The following is a 26,610-nucleotide window of genomic DNA, read 5'->3' on the forward strand; positions in this document are numbered from 1 at the left end:
GACACTCCCCATCAAGGGCCCAGTTGCGGGATTGGCTCTACTCCACGCTGCGCATTGGCATAGCACAGATCAGGGAGACAGTCCTCATGGGCCAAGGGATCTTCATGGTTCGACTCACCTCTGCAGACACAGTCCGTGAGTTAGTGGAGAGCTCGCCCTATGCCTCCACGAAGGGGGTCATCTACATGGTCCCCTGGTATAGTGGCTTCACAGTGGAGTGCAATCCACAACAGTTTCCTCAAACACCCAATCACCCTACCTTTTCCTGGATTGGCAATAGAGTACCGCTAGTTAGTGGAGGACTTTGGTGGGCTCTTTGGCACAGTTCTTCCTGCTTCCTTTGCGGATGCAAGGACAGTTGCAGGTGTCCCAAAGGTACGAGTGGCCGTGAAATACACTAAAAGCATACCATCCTGCGCTGCCACGACTTTGGGCATCAGGCAGCAGATTGTACGCATTTTGGGGCCAAGGCAACTCCGTCAATAGGCCCACAGGTGGACGCTGACAGGTTCACACGGATCCAGAAACCACAGACAAGGAGATGGCAGGGGGAGCCACAGACAACCCCTCAGACCCAACCTTGACAGCAGGGGCAAGAGGGTGTGTGACGCCTCCTTGGCAGAGCACTCCACAGCCCCCCTTGCCCGCTCCACCCGACAGGACCGCATTCCCCCACATCCATCACCTGTACCACAGACTACCTCACCTGAGATCCCACACACCCCCCCCCCCCCCCCTTTCCCATGCCCCCCCCATTGACCCTAATCCACAAGCCCCCCCTTCGAGGGCCACCAACCCCCCCCACACCCGACACATACCTTCGGCCATCCCTCCATCCTCCAAACCCCCTCTTCTCTCCCACGACCCCTCCTACCAAGCACCCCCCTTGATCTGCACCCGTCCCAAGAGATCCCCCCCAGACCCACCTTCCCTTCTCCCACAGGTGGCAATGAGCCACGCATGCCCACATCTTCATCGCACCAACAGTGTTCCCCCTCCCACACAGCCACCAGCTCATCTACCCCTGCCGACCGTCACACTTTCCTGAAACAAGGCACAATTGTTGCCATAGGAATTCTTCCACAATGGCCCATGGTCCTACCTGAGAATTGCGCAGAGAGTTTCCACTACCTCTAGAGGTGGAAATCTTCGTGATTCATAAGTCAAGGAGGGGCAAGGTCCATCTACTAGCATCACCAGATGGACCTAACTACACTTTCTTCTTTCAGTCCTCTCACTCAAGGGATTGGACGATGACAAAGATTGAGGAGGAGTTGAAGAGTCAGGTGGCGGACCACATCTCCCAGTGGATGGGAGACGGACTAGTACTGTTTGCACAGCAATGGCCTGGTTGCATGATGGACATTAACTGGTGGGTTGGAGTCGAGGTACCACACTTGAACATGATCTTTCGAGCCCCCCACAGTGGAGAGCGTCGGGGGATGTGATCGAGTGGCCCCTAGCACAGGCAGCCTGTTTCTACCAGTGTGTAGAGTCACGACTCTCAGCTTGGCTGATAGATGCATACCACCTAGTGCATCTATCACCCCTCTGGTTCCGACCAAGGGCCACCATGGGGGATTGGAGTTCGCCGTCCAGACCTGTGGCAAAGCGTACTTCCATGCCCCATAGTTTCTCCTCCTCATTAGCAGCCTCCACACCGAACAGATGTCTGTTCAGTCAGTCACAGGTTTCCCCATGAGCTTACACTTTGCATCCTGGAATGTGAATAGCCTCCACTATAGTGGGGCATATGGCTTCAAGAAGTTGATTGTTCGGCAGGAGCTACAGCCTGCCCTTGCCAAATGGATCGACATCTTACTTCTACAGGAGCACAAGCTTACTCCCACCCAGGCCCAGCGGGTAGGGAAGGTACTCCCGAGCAACTCGCACACCTACTGGGAGCACACTATAGGTGCCCACGGCAGGAGTGGAGACGTATGCATCTCTATTGACCCAAGTCTCACCGCCTATGTACGAGACCATGGGACGATAGTGGCAGGGAGGGTTCTATGGATCAGATTGGATATTGGGGACTCGTGCCTTGGAGTCCTCAATGTCTATGCCCCTACGGAGGTTAGGGCACGTAGCAAGTTCTAGGTGGAGATCACGGATGGACTCCCAGAGGTGGACTCCTGGATCGTTGGAGGAGACTTCGACAACCTGGAAGCTTTGGAGGACCAGCAGGGCAAAGGCAAAAACTACCACGACATGGCTGGGGAGGAGGAGGCATGGGAGGTCTTTCTACTAACAGTAGGAGCACGCGATGCTTGGAGAGACCTTGTCTTCCACAGGAGGGAGAGATTGCTAGATTTCTCTTGGGGATACAGGCGGCTAGGTGAAGTCCTGCTGGAGCAGTTGGATAGGTTTTATGTGGGAGAATGGGGTGGCTCTCAGGGGGCCAGATTGGGCAGTTGGCAGGCACCACGTTGTCTGATCATTGCCCGGTTCTCCTGACACTAGACTCCCCAACCTCTACCCTAGACTCACGAGCTTGTCGTATCCCTGACTCGATCTATAGGAGGGAGGAGGTGACGAGATGGATAGAGCAAGTTTGGACCAAGGAGTGGGACAGGAGGGACCGGATAGCAGAGGAGGTCGTAGAGACCCTAGCCGAGTCAAGTAGAATCTGCCAAGAGGCAGCCATACAGGCCAAGTAGCAGAGCTGGGAGGAGGAGAGAGCACTCCGGCGGGACCTTGTAGCAACGCAAAGATTATTACAGGAGGCACCAGGAGATCCCACCCTCCACGCCCAAGAGGTGCGCGCGCGAGCAGCCATTGTTGACCTAGAGGACAAGCGCTCGGAGTTCTCTTTCCGCACCTCAGCAGCCTTCTGGGCGCGGAAGGGAGATACGATGTGTAGGGAGTTTTTTCAGGTGCACCAGCCTCGCTCCTCAGGAGGGCAAATACACAGCCTTCAATATCAGTATGGGAGGACTCGTTGACGAGGTGATGGAGATTGCCACTGACTACTACAGTCACCTATTCAAGGAGGAGACAGCCTCAGCTAGAGGGCAGCAATGTAGACAACAGGTCTGGGATCACATCCCGTCCCTCGTCTCAAAGGAGATGGGCGCTCCCTCCTAGCCCCCTTCACAAAGAAGAAACTAGAGGAGGCTTTCCATACACAGGACGGGCAGAAATGCCCGAGAGAGGATGGCCTCTCTAAGGCCTTCTTGACTACCTATTGGGAAGTGGTGAAGGACCCCCTACTAATGGCTTTCCAGGAGATCTTCACTTCAGGACAGATGCCAAGGAGTCTTTTAGCAGGCCTTATCAGTCTTCTCCCCAAAGGGGGCGACCGGTTGGAGCTTTCCCAATGGAGACCGATCACACTTTCGTTAATGGCCTATAAGGCACTGGCAAAGATGATTGGTAGGTGACTACATCCCGTGCTTCCAGACATCATCCATGACTCACAGACAGGCTTTGTCCAGGATAGGAGCATCTTGGACAATGTATTCACCTTCTTTGAGGCAACAGATTGGGCTCAACATAGTGGGCAGAGACTGGCCGTATTACTCTTGGATTTTGAGAAAGCTTATGACACGGTGGACTGGGAATTCCTAGAGGGCACCATGGTGAGGTTGGGTTTCCCTCAGGCTTGGATTCGCAGGGTCTCCGCACTTTACAAATCGGCCACCAGGAGGGTTCTCATTGGTGATAGGTGTGGGGAGGAGTTTCGGCTGGAGAGATCGGTACGGCAGGGCTGACCCCTAGCCTTGTACCTGTTCCTTCTCTTTGCAGAGGTGATGTCCCATTTCCTTAGGTCACAGGTGAGTGGACTACGCGGCCTCTGACTACCAGTGAGAGAGGAGACTGAGTTGTTAGACTCTGAGTATGCAGATGACACAGCACTCTGCATAGAGGACGATGAGCTGATGTGGAGAGAGTGAGGATGGTTCTTGAGGTGTTTTGTCTTGCTGCGGGAGCAAAAATCAACTTGCGAAAGTCGGTTGGTTTCCTCACAGATCCGAACTCTAGCACGGAGTGGGGTGTCCACTTGGGATTTAGATGGGTGAGCATAGGGGAGACTGTCCAGTACCTAGGGTTTCAGGTGGGACTCGACATCACGCCCACCCAGCAGTTTCTTCATGTCCTTAATTCTATTCGGAGAAAGCTGACCTACTCGAGCATGGCTCGCCTCTCACTAGCCGGCCGAGCCCTGGTGGTTAACCAAGTCCTCCTTGCGACAGCTTGGTATATCGCCTCGTATTGGTGCTTTTCCTCTTCTTATGTAGTGCAACTTCGCCACCTAGTGTGGAATTTCCTTTGGTCAGGGTCAGATGGCTCCAGGGACTCCAGGGATTCCAAGGCCAGGGTGGTGTGGGCGACTATTATACGGCATCGGTCAGAGGGAGGGCTTGGGATCATAGACCCAAATTATCAGAGTATGGCCCTCTTTGGGCAAGCTAGTTGTCCGCGGCCTCACACCAGGCGGGCAGACCTGGAAGGTTTTGTTGCTGGAGGATCTTCAGGATTGTAGACCGAGGCTTGGCAATGAGTGGAGACCATCCCTGAGATGGATCTTCACATCAGTTCAGTTCACCTTTCCTACGCAGCTTACTCCACGTGTGGCAGGGCTTACCTAAGGCCCTAATCTAGAGCCCCCCAAGATGCTAGGAGGAGATAGACCGTCAATCAGTGATCTGGAACCCCCAGGTCAAAGATCGAGATGGGGCATAGATTGGCGAGCTCCCCCACATCCAGTGGGCTAGTTGGGAGGTCGGCCCGGCTCGTACCATCAGGACATGGTGGAAGGTGTACAGGATGGCGGACGAGGAGGTGCTGCAACAAGTATCAGGCTGCCAGAGAGGAGTGGAGTTGAGGACAAGGGAGATAGACGCAGCAATACCTCTGGAGTGGCTTGCTCCCCCAATACGAGAGTTGATAGAGCCCAGGGAGGTTGGACCGCTAGGTTTTCACTAGTAGGCATCCCCCTATAGGTGGCAAGTAGAGTGGACGGCGCCCTGCAGGGGACTTTCTTCACCGTTCAAGAAGGGGGGGCGTCTCACCCTTGACAAAGGGCAGCAGGATGAGGGGATAGCTGCCCTGTCGTGGAAGAGGATTCGGGTGGTGGACCTTCAGGGGAAGACATGGCGACTGGACCCCTATGTTTTCTGGAAGGAGCTCAAGGAGTGGCACCTTTGGATTTGGGAGGGCAAACCACTTGATGAGCTGGAGTGGGATCCAGGAGAGTGGCTATGGCCGGCCACTGCAATCGCCAAGAAGCCACCGCAGTTCCTGGAGTACACTGCCAAGATTGGCAGACACGTACTGATGCAAGAGGATATGGATTGGGCGCCTTCACGAAACAGGCATGGGCAGAGCACAGCATCACGGAGCCATTGCGTACCTTCTAGCGCCACCTATGGGATAGCTGGAGGCCAAGGAAGGTATCGTATTTCTTATGGCTGGTGGCACACGGAGGCTTGGCGGTGGGAAGTTGGCTTGCCCAAATGCAGGAGGAGGGAGGTTGTAGCGCTGCACACAGCAACCCCTGGAAACCCCAAAGCACTGCCTTTGGTCTTGCGAGGTGGCGCAGCTCGTGTGGAGAGGAGCATGCCGCATCCTTCACCATATAGCACCCAGCCTTGGATGTATCTCATGGGGCGCTTTCTACTGGCAGGCAGTCAGCCAGGGTCGCCACCTTCTGTATGAGGCCGGGATGCAAGACACGATATTCATCATCGAGGCAGGGTCGTACGCAGTAGTTGGTTTGGAGGCTCTACCCATCCGCTAGGTACTCGAGCCCACAACAGACCGCTCTGAGGTATGGGAGATCATATGGAGTCTTACTGGATGGCATATCTGGAAGGCGCGGTGTCAAGTGGCTTTTGGCGGAGAGAGACTTTCAACACAAGCGACATTAGCTGAGCTCTAGACATCCATCATCCACTCCCTCCGCGGCCGATGGGATCAGGTGCAGGGCGAGTCCAGGGCTCGCCAGGAGCTCCGCTGTCATTTCATGCGCACTTGGGGCGACCAGGACCTATTTTTTGTGATGCAGGCAGGCAGCCCAAGTTGGCAATATACCCCCCCCCTCCCCCGGCTTCTTGCCCTCATCCCTCCCAGACCACCTTGAGAGGCTTGTATACATTATGTATTTGTGATTTTGCATCAGCTCCGACTAGTCTGTTGAGCATGAACACTCCGTTGTAATCAGTTTTTTGAGTAAAATAATCAGCCACATTTTACTTGCAAAAAAAATAGACTAGGATATCTTCTATAACATTAGAAAAACGTGCAAATTGTGCAGAACAGTGTGAGACCATAAGAAAGCTTAGCTCAATCTTTCCTGCAGGGATCATTAAATACAAAGGGGCTGCTATCGGACAACAGTTGGTGGATAAGTTCAAAGGTGCACCTGCTGGACTAGATTTCACTGTGATCACAGGAAGACAGACTTTCCAATGGTATGGAAACGTGATGATTGGTGTATCTTCAGCCTTAATATTGCTTAGTGTAATCACATTGAGCAGGTTGAAGAACTGGATAGAGGTCACAGTGAAATGCTTGGAGGTATGCAGTGAAGCTATAGATGCAGTTCAACCTATCCAGGTCACTCAAGCTGTGGTATATACCCAAATCAATACAATGCAGCGAGCCACTTCCCCTCATATTCCAAACATGGTGCAACCTCAAGAAATTCCTGCACCTCACCAGATCACATACAGAGGTGGACAGGAGGTACAAACACCTAAATTTATGACTCAAGTAGTACAGCCCATCAGACCTAGTTCTATATCTTTACTTTGGGAGAGGTTACAAGCACCATTCTTCCGCCCTCTGTTGTTGGTTACCATGCCAATATTGTGCATCACAATAGCTTGCTGGTTGACGGTTTTATTTTTCATCATCAGCATCTGCAATATTCAAACTCAAAGCGATGGCACTTATGCCTTTGTGTGGACTTGGCGGTTCTATGTTTTAGTGGCATATCATTCCTTTGGGCTTGCATGGGCATGGCAGTTTATAAATGGGCTCAATGATATAGTTATTGCAGGATCAATATCATATTATTACTGGCATCGATATACGGTCTTTGCTCCAGTGGTCCAAGTACTCGTCTCCACTTTAAGATATAATGTTGGCTCTGCTATCTTTGGTGGCTTGTTCTTCGCACCTGCCTTGCTTTTCCTGAGAAACGTATGCAGGTCTATAAACAAGTTAGTGCAGTCTTTGCAGCAGCTTGGAAAGCAGGTCCCAATGCATGTCACATCTGGAGTTGATCGAACATTGAGTTGCATGGAGAACGTCATTTCTTATTTCAACAAGTGAGATTGTGTAGTAATTTACTATTTTGTAACAATACTGATTTCTTATTACTTGGTTGTCTAGTTTAGAATAATTGTTGCAATTTCATAGTAAGCATGAACACATCAATTAGATGCATCTCCACACTCTTTGCAATTTCTCATTAAGCATGAACACATCAATTATATGCATCCCCACATGAGAGGGCTGACCTTGCTGCTTCTAGCAACCACCAGCGTTGCTGGGCTGCTGCCGTGCCACCACACCACCTTCCTGCCATACCCCTGCCCTACATGCTCCTCCAGCCCTGCCAAAACCTTGTGCATGCCTCTATCAACCCTGCCAGCAACTCCAGCCCTACCAACACCCTGCGTCTACCCTTGAAACCAGCCTTCCTTCTTTGAAAGGCTGGTAATAACCTGACTAACACTTAATTACAGCAAGAAAGCAAATTCACACAAAATGAAATACACACTTTACCACTTAATCTTGGATAGCTAACACCTGATTGGCCCCAAAACTTGGTGCCCCTTGCAGTATTTCTTTAACTTGTATTTCAAATGGATGGAGTACAACCAAGATTCTTCAACTTCCTCCACTAATCTAAGTACCTCTTACTCTCGTAAATGACTAGCAAGCCTTCAAATCAATTTTCCCCTTGATTTGCTAGGGGATTGACCTTCACTTGTTCTCCTTGGGAAATAAATTAGCCCCAAATTCAATGTGGGTGGCCTCTTGAATCCTCCTGAAAGTACATTGATTTTAGCTCTAAAAATTCAAGTTCGAAGCCTTGAAATTTGAGCACACTTCTCGAGGTGGTGGTCAAATCCTAATTTCTACTATAAATTAGGGTTTACAATAAAGATTCGCCAAAATTTCCACCTCCAATAGCTGGATTGTTGTAAAGCTTGCAGCAAAGCTAGGAAATGATTGGAGAAAGAGAGAAAATGCTATAGAGAGAGAATTTAGAGATTTGTCGCGAAAATTTGGTGAAAAAAGCTACTAATCCGATTTTTCGGCCCCCAATTGATTCGCCAACAACAAGGGGAGCATTAGAGGCTGTAATCTTTAAGAAAAAATGCATCAACCACAATCATCACCTTCCATTGGTCAAGAATATGCAGTCACCTTCACCAAAATGATCTCCAGTGGCTAGGAAATGGCCCCAAAAGCAAGCAACAATAGTCCAACACCTCTTCCCAATAGCTCCAAAATGAAAAAACAAGATTTTCTTCTCCCTTCAGTCCCAATTCAACTTCCCATAAAAATAATCTAACCAGTCAATAATTAAATTGGCTAGGCCAATTTTTCCCCCAAGTATCTCAAAGCACTTATTAGCCTTAGACTAGCATTAATTAGTTAATTGATGCCAAGTCTCTAGTGCCACCATGGACACTTATGGCTAATTAAAGTGTTTTAGGTCAATTTTTAACACCAAAAACCACCTAGCATCTAACAAAATAACTTGTTACAACCGTTGCCTTTGGCACTAGCTTATATTTTGGGATCCTTGGCTACACTATGAAATAACTTGCTTACACATCACATGTGCATTTCACATTTGCACATTTGATTGTTCAATTTAGCTTTCATGTCACCGTGACTGCCCCACCAGCACCCTATTCCTACCCCTATAAGCCTCACCGATGCCTTACACTTACCCCTATCAACCTCACCAATGCCTTGCACTTGCCTCTTTCGGCCTCAACAATGCCTCTCCCTCTAGCTCCCTCCTGAACCTCTGCTTGTCTCCTTAGCTACTCTGCCCCTCCCTTGGCCCTTTGCTTGCTCCCCTCCCAACTACACGTGTCCCTCTTCTTGCCCCTACCTAGCAACCTATGTTGAGCTAAAAAATGTGTCACTACTTAATTAGCTCTTAATTACAATCCCAATACTCCGAATTACGAAACTTTTATTTACAAAAACGTGATCCTAGAGATTGTCTATGTCCCATAAGCCAAACCCAAATTTGAGAGGACCCATCCATCTACAAATAGACAGGCTGCCCACCACTCAACCCCAATCCTATTTTGCAGATTGTTGGTGACTATCTCCACTGTTCACACCCCATTTACGGAGGATATCTTAGTTCGAGCTATTGTCTTCTATTGTCCAACACCACATGCCTGCTGTCCAGCCACCTACATCAGCTGGCGACCTGTTTTCAGCTTGCATTCACTCCCAGATTTGCTACTATTGCTGTTTGGGCTTAACTGTTGCCACCAGCCTGCCACATGGCAATTCTGCCTGTGTTTAGCTATTCCTGCAGAGCCGGCTGTGCTACCACGTGGTCTCTCAGCCTGCGTTTTGCTGACTGCACACATCCTCAAGCTACCGTGCCATCTTTTTGATCGGCGTTTGCTGATTTTCACTCCTGCATGCCCGGTCTTGTCATTGATCCAGCTCCACACTACTACATTTTCTGCTGCCAAACATTTTCATATGCTATGTGCTGTAGGAGTGGGATTTACAACTTGCCCAACGAGATTCTGATACCGGTGGAGAGACTTCTAATTATCATGGAGTCTACAAATCTTTTTAGATTTCAAAGGTTGACTGTGACTTGATTCTCATGCATCGAGCCCGGCAAGCCATTGAAGGTAAGCATGACCTTTCTCCTTTAGACATTTCACATAAAGCTAAAGATATTGCAGGATCATTGGAGCCTCCATTAGGGATAGTCCCCCCGCCTTTTGGAGAAAGAGATCCAAAGTATGTTCCATTCTTCCAACCTAATAACCCCACCCTATTCTCCCATCTCTCAAGTGGCCACATAGTTTTCCAACATGACCATGCCCAATCATCCACATATTAGTTGCCTCCTTTTGGGCACACCTCTAGAGTCACTATGTTAGGTACTTTGATGCCTCATGTAGCACCTAGCTACCCACCTTCCTATCCTATGTCACCCACCTATCCTCCTTCTCAAGCTATCTTTCCATGATTCCATATACATCAGTTAAGCATGCATTTACAAATAAGACTCATTTTAGCTGGTCTAACTTTACCACTTGGACTAATTTGATGCAGCATGTCTTGGATTCCTAAGGCTTGTGGAAACTTTTTCAAGGACACGACCCCAGCCTTGATCCTCATTGGTTCTTATATGAGGTAGTTCACTCTTGGAAGAGCAAAAATGCCATTGCCATAGTCAAGTTGATGCACAATCTCATGCTTGAATTTCACTCTTAACTCCAACACTTTAACCTTAAATCTGAGGCTTGGGCACATCTAGTCAACCATTATGCAACTTGCGATCATACCTGACAAATCAACCTTGATCATGAGCTCGAAGGGTTTAGAATCATTGAGAGGGGTGATTTGACTATCAAGTTGACTGAGTATTAGCGATTGCACACTAAATTCGCCACCACTGGCTTACACAAGTCACCTAATGATCAAGTCACTTTATTCATGAATAAATTACCACAATGATATTTTACCTTCATCATCCAAGTCATCTCACAATCCCAATTACCCACCTTTTATGAATTTGAGTGTCACCTACTACATTATCCTCCAAGTGTTCAATCAATTTCATAAGAAACCCCAATATTCAGAGGAGATCTTGACTTCCCCAAAGCTGTAGCCAGGCAATGGAAAGAACCACACCAAGACTAAGTCTGGTAGAGAGAAGCACAGTAACTCCCCTCCAAGATTGACGCTCAAAGGCCAAGGGAAATCTGCCCAAGTCTAGACTCTCTTCCCCACCTAGGAACTCGAGTACATTAGGTAAGGGCACTTCAGCCCCACCTCCACAACTGAGAGGGGATTATCCTCCATTCTGATAGGGTAGACCACTATTCACATGGCAATAGGACCATCTATCCCCACTACACCAGAGGGTTCATCCGATTGGTCTTGCCCATGCCACTAGTCTGGAATTCGGTTCTTAGGTACTCCTTATCTCCCTTGAGCCAAGAAGGATGACTTTTCAATCAATCAAGGCTAAGATTGAACTATCACCACACTTGGTTCAAAGAGAGTAAGAGACAAAGGGGATCTGAGCTTGATCCCTCTGTCCATAAGGCATAATCTCAACTCTAATCCCCTAAAATGATGCTTAGTCAAGATCGCCAAGGTTGTTTGTAGAGTATGACAAGAAGTTGTTGGATCAAAGAGTTGAGCAACTAGGAGAAAATGTAAGTTTTCTTGAGCCTCAGCTTGTATACATTATAGGAAAGCAAGGAATCAAAAGCACTTCACTACACATGCCTTTTGAGTAGAGCACCGGGGTTCTTATACTCCAATTTCTCAATTACTATCTAAAATGGACCCAATTTTGTCTTCCACATTAGGAGTCAAGACCCCTAGTTCATGGAAAAGTTGGTATATCAGTAGGTCCTCTTCAATTCTGCAGAAGAGATAGGGCCATTGGAGCTTGGATCTTCTCTTGGATAGATAGGCTTTATATAGATGATTGGGCCTCTGACAAAGGGGGCTTGGTTGGAATTCTTCTAGAAACCACTTTATTAGACCACGCACCAATGTAGTTGGTTTTAATGGAGGGAGTCAAGGAAAAATTATCGGTGTTGAGTTCTTGTTTTCACCTATACTATGATGAGTATTTGAAGGAGACTATTACTAGGATTTGTGTGGCAAGGCCCTTCTCAACTAGCAAGGAAGCTAGGGACTTGAATGAGAGCTTGCCTATTATGTCCTTGGACAACCGAATGGGTGCTAGTAGTATTGGCCATTGTGGTCATGAAGTGACTTAGTGCAAATGCACCAAGGGCACTTCGAGGTTAGGGAATTAGTTCTATTTATAGGACTCAAAGTCCTATTGTGCATTTTCATTGTGTGATCACCACTCTTGGACTCTTGGGGTATTGGTTGATGCATCCGAACATCGGGATGGTGTAGAGTAGTGGTATGAAACACCAACCCTTGGGAATCGACCGTGACCCTGAGTGTTGCTAGCTCCCAGGATCATGGATGAGCTTGTTTGGCTCTATGGTTGGGAGGTGAGTTTGATGTCTAAGTCCCTTTTATTTGTGGATATGGCTCATGTTGTGTCTCATGTGCAAGTTGGGTCTTAGGGGACGTTTCACTGCCAAGAGTAGGAGAGAGAGCCTCTTTTGGGTGTTGTTTGTTTGGGGGGGGAGCGATGTGCGCACATGGGGAGGGTGGTGTGGGTGGAGAGTGAGGAAGGCTGCAAGAGCTTCATTGGCAGCACTTCAAAGATAGGAGGAAAAGCGGCCAAGATGCATGGGGGTGGCTAACAGACTACATGCCACTAAAGCAGAGATACATACTATGAAGGAGGCCAAAAAGAGTATGTGTACCATGTGAGGGCTTCTTTCTAGACATGGGAAGGGGATAAGATGAACAAAGAATTTTTTCTAACTACATGTCCTGGACACTCTAGACAAGGTGTTAGGAGACTCAGAAGAGCAGATGGATCTCTTGCCCAAGGGTTGCAGGAGGTTGGGCAAGTGGCCACAAATTATTATACGAGCTTGTTGAACTCATTAACTAAACCTCTAGATTTTGAGAGAGATACTGAATGTCTAAGAGTACCAGGAGGGTGCTCAAAGAGAGTATGGCTAGACACTTGATGGCCCCCTTTTCAAAGAAGAATCTTGCAGAGGCTTTACTAGCATCACCCTCAGGAAAGAGCCAAGGCAAGGATGAACTGGACAAAGCGTTCTCCTTGAGCTATTTTGATATGGTCAGTACAAGACTTCTAGCAACATTTCAAGAGATTATGGCATTGAGAGACATACCAAAAAGGCCGTTGGAGATTATTAATAAGTGGAGACCGATCACTTTGCTTGGGATGGTATAAAGCAATGAGTCTCAAGCTGTCCCTTCTGATGCTAGACCTCATTCACGTTACCCAAACACATTTTGTTTGGGAGCACAGCATCATAGACAATATTTTTATCTTTTGGAAATCCACAGTTGTTGCATGATCCATGAGGTTAGGACCTCATTGTGTTTTTCAATTTCAAGAAGGCTTGTTGGACCCTCTTGGAGGGCACATGCTAAGAATGAGTTTTCTAGAGCAGTGGATTAGAGGATTAGTGGCTCTTTACTCTTCATAGGCAAGCTCTTATTGGCAGTTCTAGGGGTGATAGATTTAGCATTCAGAGGTCGGTGAGACAAGGATGCCTGCTTGCACCTCTTCTCTTCCTATTTATAGTGGAGGCCATGAGCTCTTTAATGAGATAGAGCTACATGTGTTTGAGGCACTAGACTATGAGGAGTTGTTGGATGTAGAGTTTGCAAGTGACATAGTTGTCCACCTAGATAGGGATGAGGAGAACTTCGGGGCCTTTGTAGTTGTAATGGAGGTTTCCAAGAAAGCTTCAGGAGCTCTTATCAATAGGCACAAATCCTGTGCATTTAGAGTTTGTAACATTCAGCGGCCAAATTGTAGGCCACATGGGAATTTCACTTGGATTCCCCACATTTTAATGAGATGCCTTGTTTGTCATCTGGACATTGATATCACATCAGGGCAGCAGTTGGCACCCCTATTCTTAAGGCAGAAGCTACTCTATTGGAGCACAACAAAGACTATCACTACCAGGGAGGATGGTAGTCAGTTGTCACTAACCAGGTTTTGCTCGCTACCATGTGGTATATCACCTCATCTTTGGGCCTTCTTTATGTCATGCATTGGCCAAGTGAAGCAGCTCATCAAGAAATTCATTTGGCTGGGCGGAGATGGTAGTCTTATGAGGGCTACGGTAGCTTGGGATGTCATTATCCAGTCTAGATCTAGGGGTGGCTTTGGGAATAATTGACCCAAGCAGTCAGAGTAGTGTTGATGGTGAACCTTATTGTGAAGAGCCTTCATCCAGGTGAGGAGCTGTGAAAGAAGTTACTGCCAGTGCTTGGCAATGGTTTTGAGGGCAAATTTGTTGCGTCTAGTATATAGGACTTCACCTGATTTACCTAGCCATTATTGAAGAAAAGTTGAGGCAACCACTTCTCTTCAACAAGCTACTCAAGACAAAGAGAAGCCACACCATTAGAGATAGGGCTGGCTTATCCTAGTGGAGGTTGTCTTCATAGATAGTTCCACAATGGGGGAGTGATTTGCCTATCTTGAGTTACCATCTCAAGCACAGAGGTCGAGACTTCACAGCATCAGAGGGGCTAGAGAAATGATGTAAAGCATCAGGGAGGTGGTAACCCTTGACTGGAGGACTGGCATGGCCAGCTCTAAAACATGGATTGGACTCTTCACCAAAGGAGACATCCTTCTTATAGTGGTGGCTACAAATGGAGAGAGTGTGCTATCTCAATACAGGAGGATGGTAAGCTCATGAGAGAGGATCTAGGTGAATTTAAGTTTACATGATGCTTCCACCAGAGGATCAGGGTGGCGGCCTATTGTGGCATGACCTCATATTTGGACCCAGACTCTGAGATATGCATCATGGATGGCTAGGGGTATTGGGCATATAGGAGGCGGCCTCTTCAGAGACTACAGTGGGGATCCTAGGTCCTAGGAAGTGGTTATAGAGAGATTCATTTGTAGAGACTCCTGTCAATCAAAGCAATGCGAGCACCTCTCAGCATTGGACTGCACAGGGCATATGACGGCCTTTCCTTGCTAACTTTTGGAGGAGCTGGAGGACAGATTTAGACCTAGAATGATTTCACTCTTTCTATGGTTACTAGTACACAAGATTTTAGCAGTTTGTACATGGCTTAGCTGCGGTAGAGACCCTATTCCTTGTGTTACATGCGGAGAGCCAAAGGACACACTGAGACATTGCATCTAGGATTGCCTGAGGGCTCATGAGGTTTGGAAGAGAGCCCTTAAAATGGTGTTTCAAGGCCCTGCAGACTATGATTGTTACATGGGGGATGGTTGTTCGGGTCGTGGTTAGATACCCAGCCTGTGAATATGAGGATGTACAGGAGTGTGTGGACAGGATTGCCATGCCAGATTTCTCCCTGATGGTGTGGATGTACGGGCACTGTCACAAACGGGAGCTCATAGCTAGTATTATTGCTTGGTATATATAGACTGCCAGACACAGCCATGCTATAGATTTATTGGACATATCCATTGCAAATACTCTCTCCAAGATTTGGACAGAGATTGTCCATACTCTCCTGGAGAGATGGGAGAGGATACATGGCAATTCAGAGACTATGAAGAGGAGAGATGCTTTTCTCATGACTTGGGATTCTCACAATAGACCTCCCAGCTGGTTATTCATTCAGGTCTATTGACTTCCAGCTGGTTGTATATTTTTTGTTGCGGAAGTCCCTTACAAGGCTGGGTTGTACTTTGTATTTTGCCTTGGGATATTTTGTCCCAAGGGGATCAATTGATAGATTTTCTCTTCTCTGAAAAGAATAAAAGATGCATCCCCACATCACAAAACCATCAAAGTGTATGGTGCTTTTATTATGAGGATATTTTCCAAGTGAACACAGGATCAGGGCACTGTTGATGTGAGTTTCAGCATCATGCATAAATTGTAGATTGCAGATGTGATGGTCTGCACACAACTGAAGGGACAAAGTCTGCGAGTTGGCAAACTAAATTGCCGGCATTTTCATGTGTCGCATTTATCAATATATAACTGTGCATGTTTGAACCCTTGCTGCACTTTGTCTTTGTGCTGATTTCGTTCTTGCAGAGGGGATCTTTCCCCCCTAGTAATCAGTCATTGTCCTTGTATGCAGCAAATATCTTTGTATTTTCTTGAACTGTGGTATCACGTTCCTGTTTCTGCTCTTCCTCATTTTACTAGTTTCCTCCCCATCTTCCATTTTTGACCTGGAGTATACCACAAGATGGATATTTTCCTGTTGTCTCCACATCTTCCATTTTTGACTTCCAAGTATACAACTAGATGGGCAGATTGAATTAAAAGACCAGCTCAAAGGCAGTTTCTACTCATGGGAACTCAAAAAGCCAAGTCTGCAAACCAGGAACTTGAATGAACAGGCCATTGAACCTACTTGAAAGTTTGGGCTCAAAATCCACTTGAATTGGAAATTTGAGGCAATTGAAAGAAGTCCCACTAAAGGCCATATTCAACCCCTAAAATCTTTGTGTAGTTTATATTATTGTGACTTCCAAACTTCCTCATTGTACTGATTCTTGAAATTTTCAATCACTTGTGCACATAAAATGGTCTTAGCATACTTTGCTCCTCTGATATGAGGAGATCATTTCCCTGCAGCAGAACTCTCTAAATATTTCTTTCTTACTACAGAAACGCTCTAATACTTGTTGCCATCAAGGGAAAAGACTATTGTCAAAGTGCTAGTCTAGCAAGGGACCGTTTGCAATCTAATGCCTTGTTGGTGGACACGATTTCTGTCTCCCCAGACAGGCTATTAATCATAGGGAAGATCTTGGTTTGCTTCTCATGCACCATATGTGCACTTGCAATGTCAATTTTACCCATTTATTCTGATACCTCAAGCAGCAGTTACATAACCAGTCCCATATTTCTCATATTAATGACAACAGTTATTGCCTACACCATGGCTCATACACTTCTTCAGGTATGCCTCTCCTAAACTCGCGTTTTTCCGACTTAACCCTTTAGAACTCATGCCCAACAAGGGAAGATTCTAATCACATATTGTTTTTGCAGGTTCATAAAACAACATGGGATACATTGATTCTAAATCTGTGCGAGGATTGTGAAAGAACTAATGGCAGGCCACAGTATCCTCCAGCATTGTTGATACAACTTGCTCAAATGAAACTAGAAATGAAGGCAGCCAAACAAAAACAGCAGCAAGAACAGGCTAGAAAAGCTGAAAGCGATGTGGAAAAGGCTGTGGATGAAGAATAAAAGGTGACAGATACATGTGAAAGCACACGCACTAACCTGTCAAAGTTTATCTGTCAGGAAAATTATTGAAGGCCTGTTACAGATTAGCTTCATCTGTGCACAGCACTTTAAAGTACACATCCAACATGAGGTAAGGAGCTATGTTCGCAGAAAGTTAGATTGACAATGATGAGACAGGTTACAGAGCTCTGAAGTTGATGACTATTTTTGCTAACAGTGTAAGCCTGTCATAAAATGGCTGCACAGGGTGAACCAGGATGCATGTCGCACGGCAACTTCTTAAGACTGCTACCATTGATACTTTTGGGTTGATCTTCCTGTGAATTTGAGGCTGAAGCTAGACTGAAGAAACGACTTTGTTCAATGTAATGAAATTCATCACTAGTCCTTCCAACCAAACATCACAAATGCTTCATCCATTTGCAGTTACATGCCTGCAGAAGAGCACGTGCCTCTGTTAAGGATGAATTGAAGCATGAGAGCAGAAGAGCACATGTTTGTGTGAGCGACGGCGCAGATCAATGCTTCTGTAAGGGTTTCATTATGATTGACTGAAGGACTTGTCTTAAACCTGTGAAATATGTTCCAGATACTAAGGCTGGTTACACACCGCCATTGCCCGCCCAATCTGCGCCCAGTTGGTGGGCACAGGAAAAATTTGACTTGGGTTGTCCGCCACTTGCTTACACACTGGGTGGCAGACACTTTTCGTGGTCAATAAGTGTCCGTCGGCAATTTTTTACACACCAACCACCACCTATGCACCAGACACTTCCAAATCACATGTGAATGAAGGGATGCTATGGATGTTGATCATTATTGACATAATAATTATTATTTGAATACCTGATTAAACACAATCATTGATGCTAGATTTTTTTTTTTAACGATTAATAAAACTAAAAGTTTTACAAAACTTTTAAAAAAATGACTAATAAAACTAACACAAATTAGTATTGAAAAAGAGAGCAGGGGAGTTGAACCCCTTCACCATGCTATATAGGCATGGCTCTACGCAGCTCTCTGTGGAAAGGTGGAAAGAGAAAATTATTCGCACACCACCTCTCTTTCCACATTTCCATCTACAATACAGATGCTACAGAAGTTTACTCACCGTTGTCTTCGTCGTCGATCTCCTCCGCAAAGTCAAAATCACCAAAGACTATTCTTACATTTGCGTTCTCCCTCTCTTGAAACATGGCTGGAGCAATTTTCTCTTCAAGATGGTCCCCCAAGATGGCTTGCTCCCGATGTTGGCTTGGTTAATTGAGCTCTTTGTATTGTTTGCATGGTACTTGTGTTTGTTAGCTTAGCAACCTCTGCTAATCCATTCCTCAAACTATTGTGATGATCCATGTCTTGACGAGGTGCATTACTTTCTCTCTCAAGTTGTAGAACAAGACATGCTACCATCATCTTTGGGATATTTTATAAAAGCATGTCACATCTCTTCAACAATATACAAAATCGCACTTTAAGGATGTCGAATGCTCTTTCAACTAGTATACGAGTACTTGATTGTATGTAATTCCAATAATAATGTTTCAAAGATAGTCCATCCTTACTACCCTTGAAAGGAGGAAGCATCCAAAAGCATACAGGATAAGCACAATCGCCTAGTAGATTGTATTCTCCCAGAGCTTTGTTTGTGCATCGTTTTCCTATATCTGAATGTTGAAAACATTCCAATTGTGTATAGAACTTACCCAACCAATGTCATAGTCCTAAACAACACAATTGGCTACCACATTGATCTATAGAATAATTGAGTGGAAGCCCTTCTTATTAAAATAATCTTTATGGTTCTCTCTTAGAACAATGATGGGTATAGAACTATCATCTACTGCACCACCAACATACGGTATACCTCAAAGGATCTGAAATACATCTGCATATTTTTGCATTTATTGTGATGTTAGTTACTCTATGTACATACCATGCAATCTAAATGAAGCCAATGCATTATAAAAGTCCAAAACAATCAACTGTGTAAACGAAGTTGAGACTATACAAATCAGCTATATAAGTCTCAAATTTGAGCCGCTCGCTAGGCAATGCAAAGCCACATAGACGTGCTTCTCAACAGGTATTGCTCTTCTATAGTTTGTGTTCTTGCGTTGCATTTGTGGTGCTAACTTTGCAATGAGATATTCAAATGTACTTCTACTAACTCGTAGCTTGCTTTTAAACATTCGGTTTGAATAACTCCCTAAAAGCTTCTGCTCCATAAAAGTTTGTGGTCGTGGATAGACCCAACATGACCATCAATCATGCCTTTGTTGACCTATCCTAGCTCGACGTGCAACATAACCTCGAGCTATGCACTTCATCAAAGTATGCAATTACATACTATTATCGTCCATGTCATACAAATCACTTAACAATAGTTGAAACATTGCCATGACAGCAATTACAATACCGATGATACACATTATCAGAAGACTTTCGTCATCCATTCGCCTATCAAAAGATTTGATGAAACTTTATGAGAATTAAATAGATATATATAAGTACACTTAAAAATAAAAAGTTTTAGATTTATCTACCATTGAAACCATCGTTTCTTTTTAAGACTTTTAATTACATCTAACAAATCACATCAAAGGAGGTAAGTGTATCCATGATAATGAGCTTGCGCTCTTCAAATGCTTTCTTTTTCTCTAAGTTTACTTTTTGGTTGGCTAACATTGATCGGGCAGTGCTGGCCATATCACTAAAAGACTCCTCTATCTTTCTACCCTTCTTATTTCGTGCTCCTTGCCTAGTCGTTTGATCTTGCCCAATCTTCGAAGGCTCATTGGAGCCAATGTTTTCCTGGGTATACTCATCGAGATCATTGGATACCGATGTAGTATTGCCTTCTGGAGAAGACAACCCACCAATAGACGAGGCATGTACATTTGGGTTCCTAATTTGGCACTAAGGTCATCTAATAGCTTAAATAGCATCGATCCTTGAGCCACTACATTTGCAAGCCAACTCAACCCAAATCAGATCAATGTTGCACTTAGCTCATAGTAAGAGAAAAATGAGAGGGAGTAGTATGCATCAACCCCTCTACTCGTAGGGTATAGTCTCAACTTTGTTCCCCTAAAACGGAATTGATTAGGATCTACAGTGTAGAGAGTTTGACACCACCCATCTATAGGATGTATCTATTGGAAATCTCACCATGTTGCTTTTCTCAAGGGTTTTTTTAAGTTATCTAATTATCTTAGCATATTTATAATAGACGCTTCCCCGACGTTTTCTATATGCCTCACCATCTTTGTTAAACTCCTAAAATTGCGATACGAGCTGTGTGGTGGCTACCTTGGACCATATATCCACTCCTTGCTTCGATGGCTTTAAGAACATTGTACTCATGGATCCTTAGATGTGAATATGTTTTACTTGTGTGTAATGAGCATTGCATTCATTTGGGGTCATCCTCTCCTCTACAAGTCAAGGTTTAAGGTCTTTTCTTTCATTAAGAAAGACAAGAGAGGGAATTCTCTCACTAAGAAAGACGAGAAAACGTGATCCTCTGGAAGTATGGAGAGAAGTGATTTTCACTTTCTAAGTTCTAAAATGACACAAGCTTTTGTGTGAAATTCAATCTTAAGATTGAGGCCCAAGGTAATCTAATGAACTCTCCTTATCTATGACTCAAAGTGGTTGCATGGACCACAAGTTAAGAGTACAGTTTAAAAAGTTTTTTTTTTTTTGAAAATCCATTTTCAAAATATCTCGCAATAGAAAAACGATCTTTAAAAATGAGCCGCCATCTAAAATTACTTTATTCTTTATTCTTTTAGTGACTATTGAATAAGGGAAGACCCGTCACACATTGTGACTATTAGAGTTTCCACCTATATTATCTCTTGCTCTCTTGTCCATCCACCATAGCTCTTGCTTTTCCTCGTGGGATTTCACTCGAGCTCTACCTTTGACTTACAACAAAATGAAAACCAAATCATTGAATAATAACAAAGTATTAGAATTATATTCTATCATTAAACAAAGAATAGATACAAAGCTTTGATAAAAATCAAGAAGAAAAGTAATCATAGTTTGCATAAGTGAACTATTTGGCAAAATCTAATTTACAGAATCTTATCTATAGCACTTAATTGCTTCTTAAGATCTTTGATATTTATCAAAAAATTACACGGAGTCACCTTAATCTATGTGTCCACTCTGTAATTGCTTATGGAGATAAGCAACATGGATATCATTATTTTTTGAGACAAGCATGTAAGTGTATCCCATGCCACTTTAGTTATCTTGGATGAGCCAATATGTGGCATAGTGCATTTAACAAATAGTTCAATCAATACACGAGCCTCTATATTTTTTCCATCCCAATGAATTTACTCAATAATAGATAGTGATAGTGTAGTATTAACTATTATACAATTGGAACCTTCCACATCCTTAATGATATCTATTTTTGTTGTACGTTTAACTTTCATATTCACAATAAAAGATATATTGATTCATTGCACAATGTTTCAAAAGCTTGTTGCAACCAATATATAATGCATCATGTCAGCCCATAGTGGATATAGTGGTTCCTCCAAACTAATATATAATACATAATGTAAGACCATAGTGGATAGTGGTTCCTCCAACTTGTTCTCAACATCCAACATATGGAATACATCATTATTAGTAAGCCATGGCCATTGATTGCACTTGATATAAAAGTTGCATGTATAGAGAAAAATCTCCACAAAACTAATCTATACTATATAGCACAACAGAAAGTAGATTGTAAATATCCTTGTAGAAATGATTGTCGCTAAATTTTTTTCACAAAATAATGAAATAGCCTATATAGTGGTGGTAGTCATGTATAGGGTGCCGAAAATGACATGAAATAAGAAAAATATAATGATAAAATTTATGGGCTCATCTATATTATAGTCAACTTGTGAATGCTTGTCGAATCTCATCTAGCTTAAAGAAGATGAAGCGAAGAGTGTTGATGACTTTGCCTAAGAGGTTGAAGTCTACTTTGATACCAATTGTTTGATTTAGGGTTGCAAAAAATGCACACACATAGCTTGGAGCAAAAGAAGTTTAAGAGTACACGCACTGAATAGTATCAAAATAGAAGCTTAAGAGCATATGTATTAACTAGTATCCAAATAGAAGATTTATAATACTCAATTTGCACGAGTGAATGAGTACATATACAAGTTTAGAAAACCAAATCTCCTAGTGAGGGAAAAAAAAACCCCAATGTTTAGTGTATTCACATACCACTTCCAAAATATAGTAACAATAGTTGCCATCATGGAGATGCTAATAGTATACCATATAATATTATTTTTATCTAAGAGGACCTATTTTGAAAGTTTGGGCAAAGGGGTCCTCATTGCCACTGCTACCCATAGTAAAGCACTGGCACGAATAGTCTCTCCACTACCCCTATCTCTAGAGTGTGGAATGCCAATGGTCTTACAAGTTGGTCCACTTAGCATGAATAGTCTCTCCATTGTCCCTATCCCTAAATTGTAAAATGCCATATGGCCTTGCAAGTTGCAAAATTGTGAGAATGTTATACGAGTGAATAGGCCACCTTGTTGGTTGCTCATGGACATTATTGCCACCCATATGTAGAAATCAAGAAGCAATAGACTTGAAGGGACGCACTAAGAAGCAATAGGCTTGAAGGGACCTAATAAGAAGATTGCATTGTTTATTTAAAGGTCATGATTTGCAAGTGAGCACCATTCCTTCATTTTTACCCACAATAATACACAATAATGTAATTCTTCATTCGATTTCACATAGTCCTCAACATGGCCCCTCGGAACCACCACAATAAGAATTTTAAGAAATAAGTTCCTATGATGCAATCTAGGACACATGTGATGAGGTTGACGTGGTTCAAACCCAAGTACCAATGGTGCCACATTCCGAGAATGCTAACAAGCAATGTCCATGGTGAACTTCATCGGAGTCTGATGCACCAAAACCTCCTAAATCAAAGAGGGCGTAGAAATGAAAGAATCAGGATGATGCACCCAAGACAAAGATTATTCAACAACCACAAAAAATTTGTTTGCTCGGTGGAAGGATGCGTCCATAGTATGGTTAGTTCAAAAATACAAGAGTTTTGGACAAGTTTAGCATATTTTTGATATTTTGGATATTATTTCTTATAGATATCCTAAAAAGTTGTAGAAAACTTCTAAAATAGGGTGACATGTAAAAAGCAAGTGGCTTTTCAACCAGTTTTGGAAGATCTCATGCAAAAAGAAAGGACTTCTAGATTCGCGCGATCGCAATTTACAGGCAGCAAACAACACTCTGAATGGGAAGGAGTGATTTGGGAGAATTCTGACCAAGTATGAGGTGTCTTGAGGTTTTACCCCCCTTTCAAAGCCAATGAAATCATCAAATTTACCGTTTGAGCAGCAGAGACGAAGCTAGTATTTGGTGCGTGTTTTTGGTCTACCAAGGAGCTCCAGGAGATCTAATTCTTGGAGATTGTTTCGGAGTAGTCCCATACAAGGATTTTGTTTATCTTCTCAGGTTCTATTAATACATAGTGCTTTGATTTATTGAGGTTTGTCTTTATTTTGTGAACCTTTTGTCTATTCTTTTTCTTCTCTTCTATCTCCTATTCTCTACTTCCTTCTCTCTTTGATCCTCGGTGGATATGAACTTTCAACTAAAACCCCTCCGACAGCACTAATGACCAAGATGACATTGACTCTCTAGATTCATAAGAAATACGAATGATAATGCACTCCAAGTTTTTTCATATTGTGTCCACGTAGCGATACGACATCCAATATCGAAGGGTTTTTAGTCAAAAGGTCATATCCACCGAGGATCAAAGAGAGAAGTAGAGAATAGGAGATAGAAGAGAATAAAAAGAGTAGACAAGAGATACACAAGATAAAGATAAATCTCAATAAATCAAAGCACTATGTATTGATAGAACCTAAGAAGATCAACAAAATCCTTATCTGGGACTACTTGAAAGCAATATCCAAGCATTAGATCTCTTGGAGCTCTCTAGTAGACCAAAAACGTGCACCAAACACTAGCTTCTTCTCTATTGCCTCAGATAGAAAATCTGATGGTTCTATTGGCTGTCTACACGGAATTCTTCCAAATTTCTCCTTCTTCTCCTCGTTCGAAGTGTTGTTTGCTGCATGTAAACTGTAATCTCATGCCGTGTAAATTCGAAAACCCTTTCTTTTTGCATGAGATCTCCAAAAACTAGCTGAAAAGCACTTGTTTTTTTACATGTCACCCTATTTTAGATTTTTTTTCATATCTTTTTTTGATATTTACAAGAAATAATATCTAAAATATTAAAAATAAGTTAAAATTATCCAAAAATCTCGTATTTTTTAACCATCCATACTATGGACACTAGCACTAATGACTAAGATAACATTGACTCTCTAGATTAATAAGAAAGCTGAATGATGATGCACTCCAAGTTTTTTCACATTGTATCCACGTAACGACACAACATCCATCCCCTCTGAACATACACATCCTCCAGTTAGTGCCACCGATACATCACCCGAGTCAAATACCCATAGTATCAACTTGTCGCTCATCATGCACATAAAAAGACATCCCCCTAGATCATAGATCAAAATGGCTAGCATATGAACAACTCTAATACCATACCAAGCATCCACTCCATGGTCATTAGGCCTTGGGTGCGCATCATATACTAGAGGTTGTTAAATCTCCATATACATTATATCAATACACCCATCAACAAATACATAGCAACATGCTTGCTCTTTCAGAGTCCAACGGATGGAAATATGCTTATACTGACAATTATGTACCACATCAAATATAAACTAAGCCTCATTTGCATCCAACACATGCTAACCATTACCAAAAAATGTGAACTAGTCCATATCTTGAAGTATCTTTGAATTGCCTATCAAGTCCTCTAATAAAGCATCCGAAATAGTTTCCAAATGTGGAGCATTACAACTAACATCCTCAAAGGCATACCCTTAAGCTCATGAATTATCTTAGAAATGATAATTGTATCATGCAAATCATGTACATCTAACACTTCATCAATCTCCCTCTCAGTCCTGCATCAAGTAAAACATGAGCTTCATAAACCTCTTCAGATGCATTAAGATAATCTACAGATGCAATGACTACCTCTTCCACTACAGGATCTTCCAAGGCATTCATGGTTGTGTCAACATCAAATTGCAACTTATATCCCAGCAAACCCTCTTGCTTGCTATCATGTTTCTGCACCTGCCCAACCTCTTCCATAACATGCTCGGGAGGTGATTGATTTGTAGCTCCAGGTTCTTTTTGTCGCTCTCCTAGATATCCCTGCATTATCTTCATCTCTCTTTTGTTTCTCTTCCACAAGTACATCTGTACTTTTTCCTTTTGCTAAATATGCATCTACTACTGATTCCCAGTCAATTATGTCACGAATGTCTTACCATGCATGAGACATTTCACTGTCAGTAACTTTTCTTTTTTTAGCTACATGCAAAGCATGTGCCCATATTACATACTTCGGAGACCGACCATCACCTTGGCCAAGCATTCTATCCAATTGTAGACCAAAAGTAGAAGCATGTATAACCGTATAAGTATTTTGAATAGTCAAGTCTTCCAACAACTTTTGCATACCTCCCTTTCCAAAATTCAAAGCAAGAGGCAATCTCATTTCTTGTGCATGGATCTTACCATCTTTCCAAAAGATGAGTTGTCATACCAAGGCATCCTAATAAGCAGCACAATCCTTCCTTTCATGCTGCAAACTATCACACCACATACATCTTTTCCCTGGTTTAGGGGCTATTTCTCGTCCCCTCTTCTATTGTTCTTTCTCATCCAATTTTGTGACCTTCAACTAGAGATCCCGCATGCCTTTGACCCATTCACCTAATATATATTCCCTAACAATGGGAATAGCAAGTGCAGCCATAGGGTTAGTCATAGAATTGGGTGGTTGACTGGATACATCAATTGTTTTTTTCGTAACAATGGGCAAGCTAGATACATGCAATCTTTCTCTTCTTTTATGCTTTTTCACCAATGCAATAACAACTTCCTTAACATGCCTCCACTTTGTTTTAAGCCATGTCTCTATAGTTTGACCTCTAATAAATTACCAAGCTTCTCTTGAAGCTCGAGATTTATCACTTGTATTCAATTTTTTGGCTTGCAAGAGGTTGTTATTCTGCAAGATCTAACTGCTCAAACCGACTTTCAAATTCTCTTAATAACTCTGTAGCCACAATACTCTTATTGGGTTGTAGAACCTACTTCTGGAAAGTCTTGCAGGTAATCAAACTGGTGACTTCAATGTAAAATTCTTCCCTGAGTGTCTTCTTGAAAGCTACCCAATTAGCATCATGTATGTATAATTCAGTAACTTGGGCTTTTAATTTATGTACAATGATCCGTATAAAATACTAGCTCCATGCGAGTTGAGTCACCCCAAAGAACTCCATCTTTTGAGCATAGGTATGCAAATATGCAAATACATTCCTACCATTAAATAACATCTCATGCTCTATTGCGAGCAGAGCATTTATCACAACACTTTTTATTTGAGTAG

At 43.6% G+C, this 26,610-nt stretch overlaps 1 protein-coding gene across 5 annotated transcripts in view; it reads left to right on the top strand.

Moving 5' to 3' along the window:
* Positions 1-17,906, top strand: part of LOC148017229 (choline transporter protein 1-like) — a 172,146-nt gene extending 154,240 nt beyond the window's left edge. For all 5 annotated transcript variants that reach the window (XM_087663203.1, XM_087663205.1, XM_087663206.1 and 2 more), the window contains 4 exons: positions 6,305-7,277; positions 16,449-16,743; positions 16,836-17,169; positions 17,286-17,906. In XM_087663203.1, the coding sequence (XP_087519329.1) occupies positions 6,305-7,277; positions 16,449-16,743; positions 16,836-17,039 (1,472 nt within the window). In that variant the 3' untranslated portion in view covers positions 17,040-17,169; positions 17,286-17,906. The remainder of the gene's footprint in view (positions 1-6,304; positions 7,278-16,448; positions 16,744-16,835; positions 17,170-17,285) is intronic.
* Positions 17,907-26,610: the final 8,704 nt, after the last annotated feature.

The sequence above is a fragment of the Lygodium microphyllum genome, chromosome 22 (assembly GCF_053477565.2).
Source record: "Lygodium microphyllum isolate KBCC chromosome 22, Lygodium_microphyllum_v1.1.10, whole genome shotgun sequence".
In the NCBI taxonomy this organism is placed as follows: Eukaryota; Viridiplantae; Streptophyta; class Polypodiopsida; order Schizaeales; family Lygodiaceae; genus Lygodium; species Lygodium microphyllum.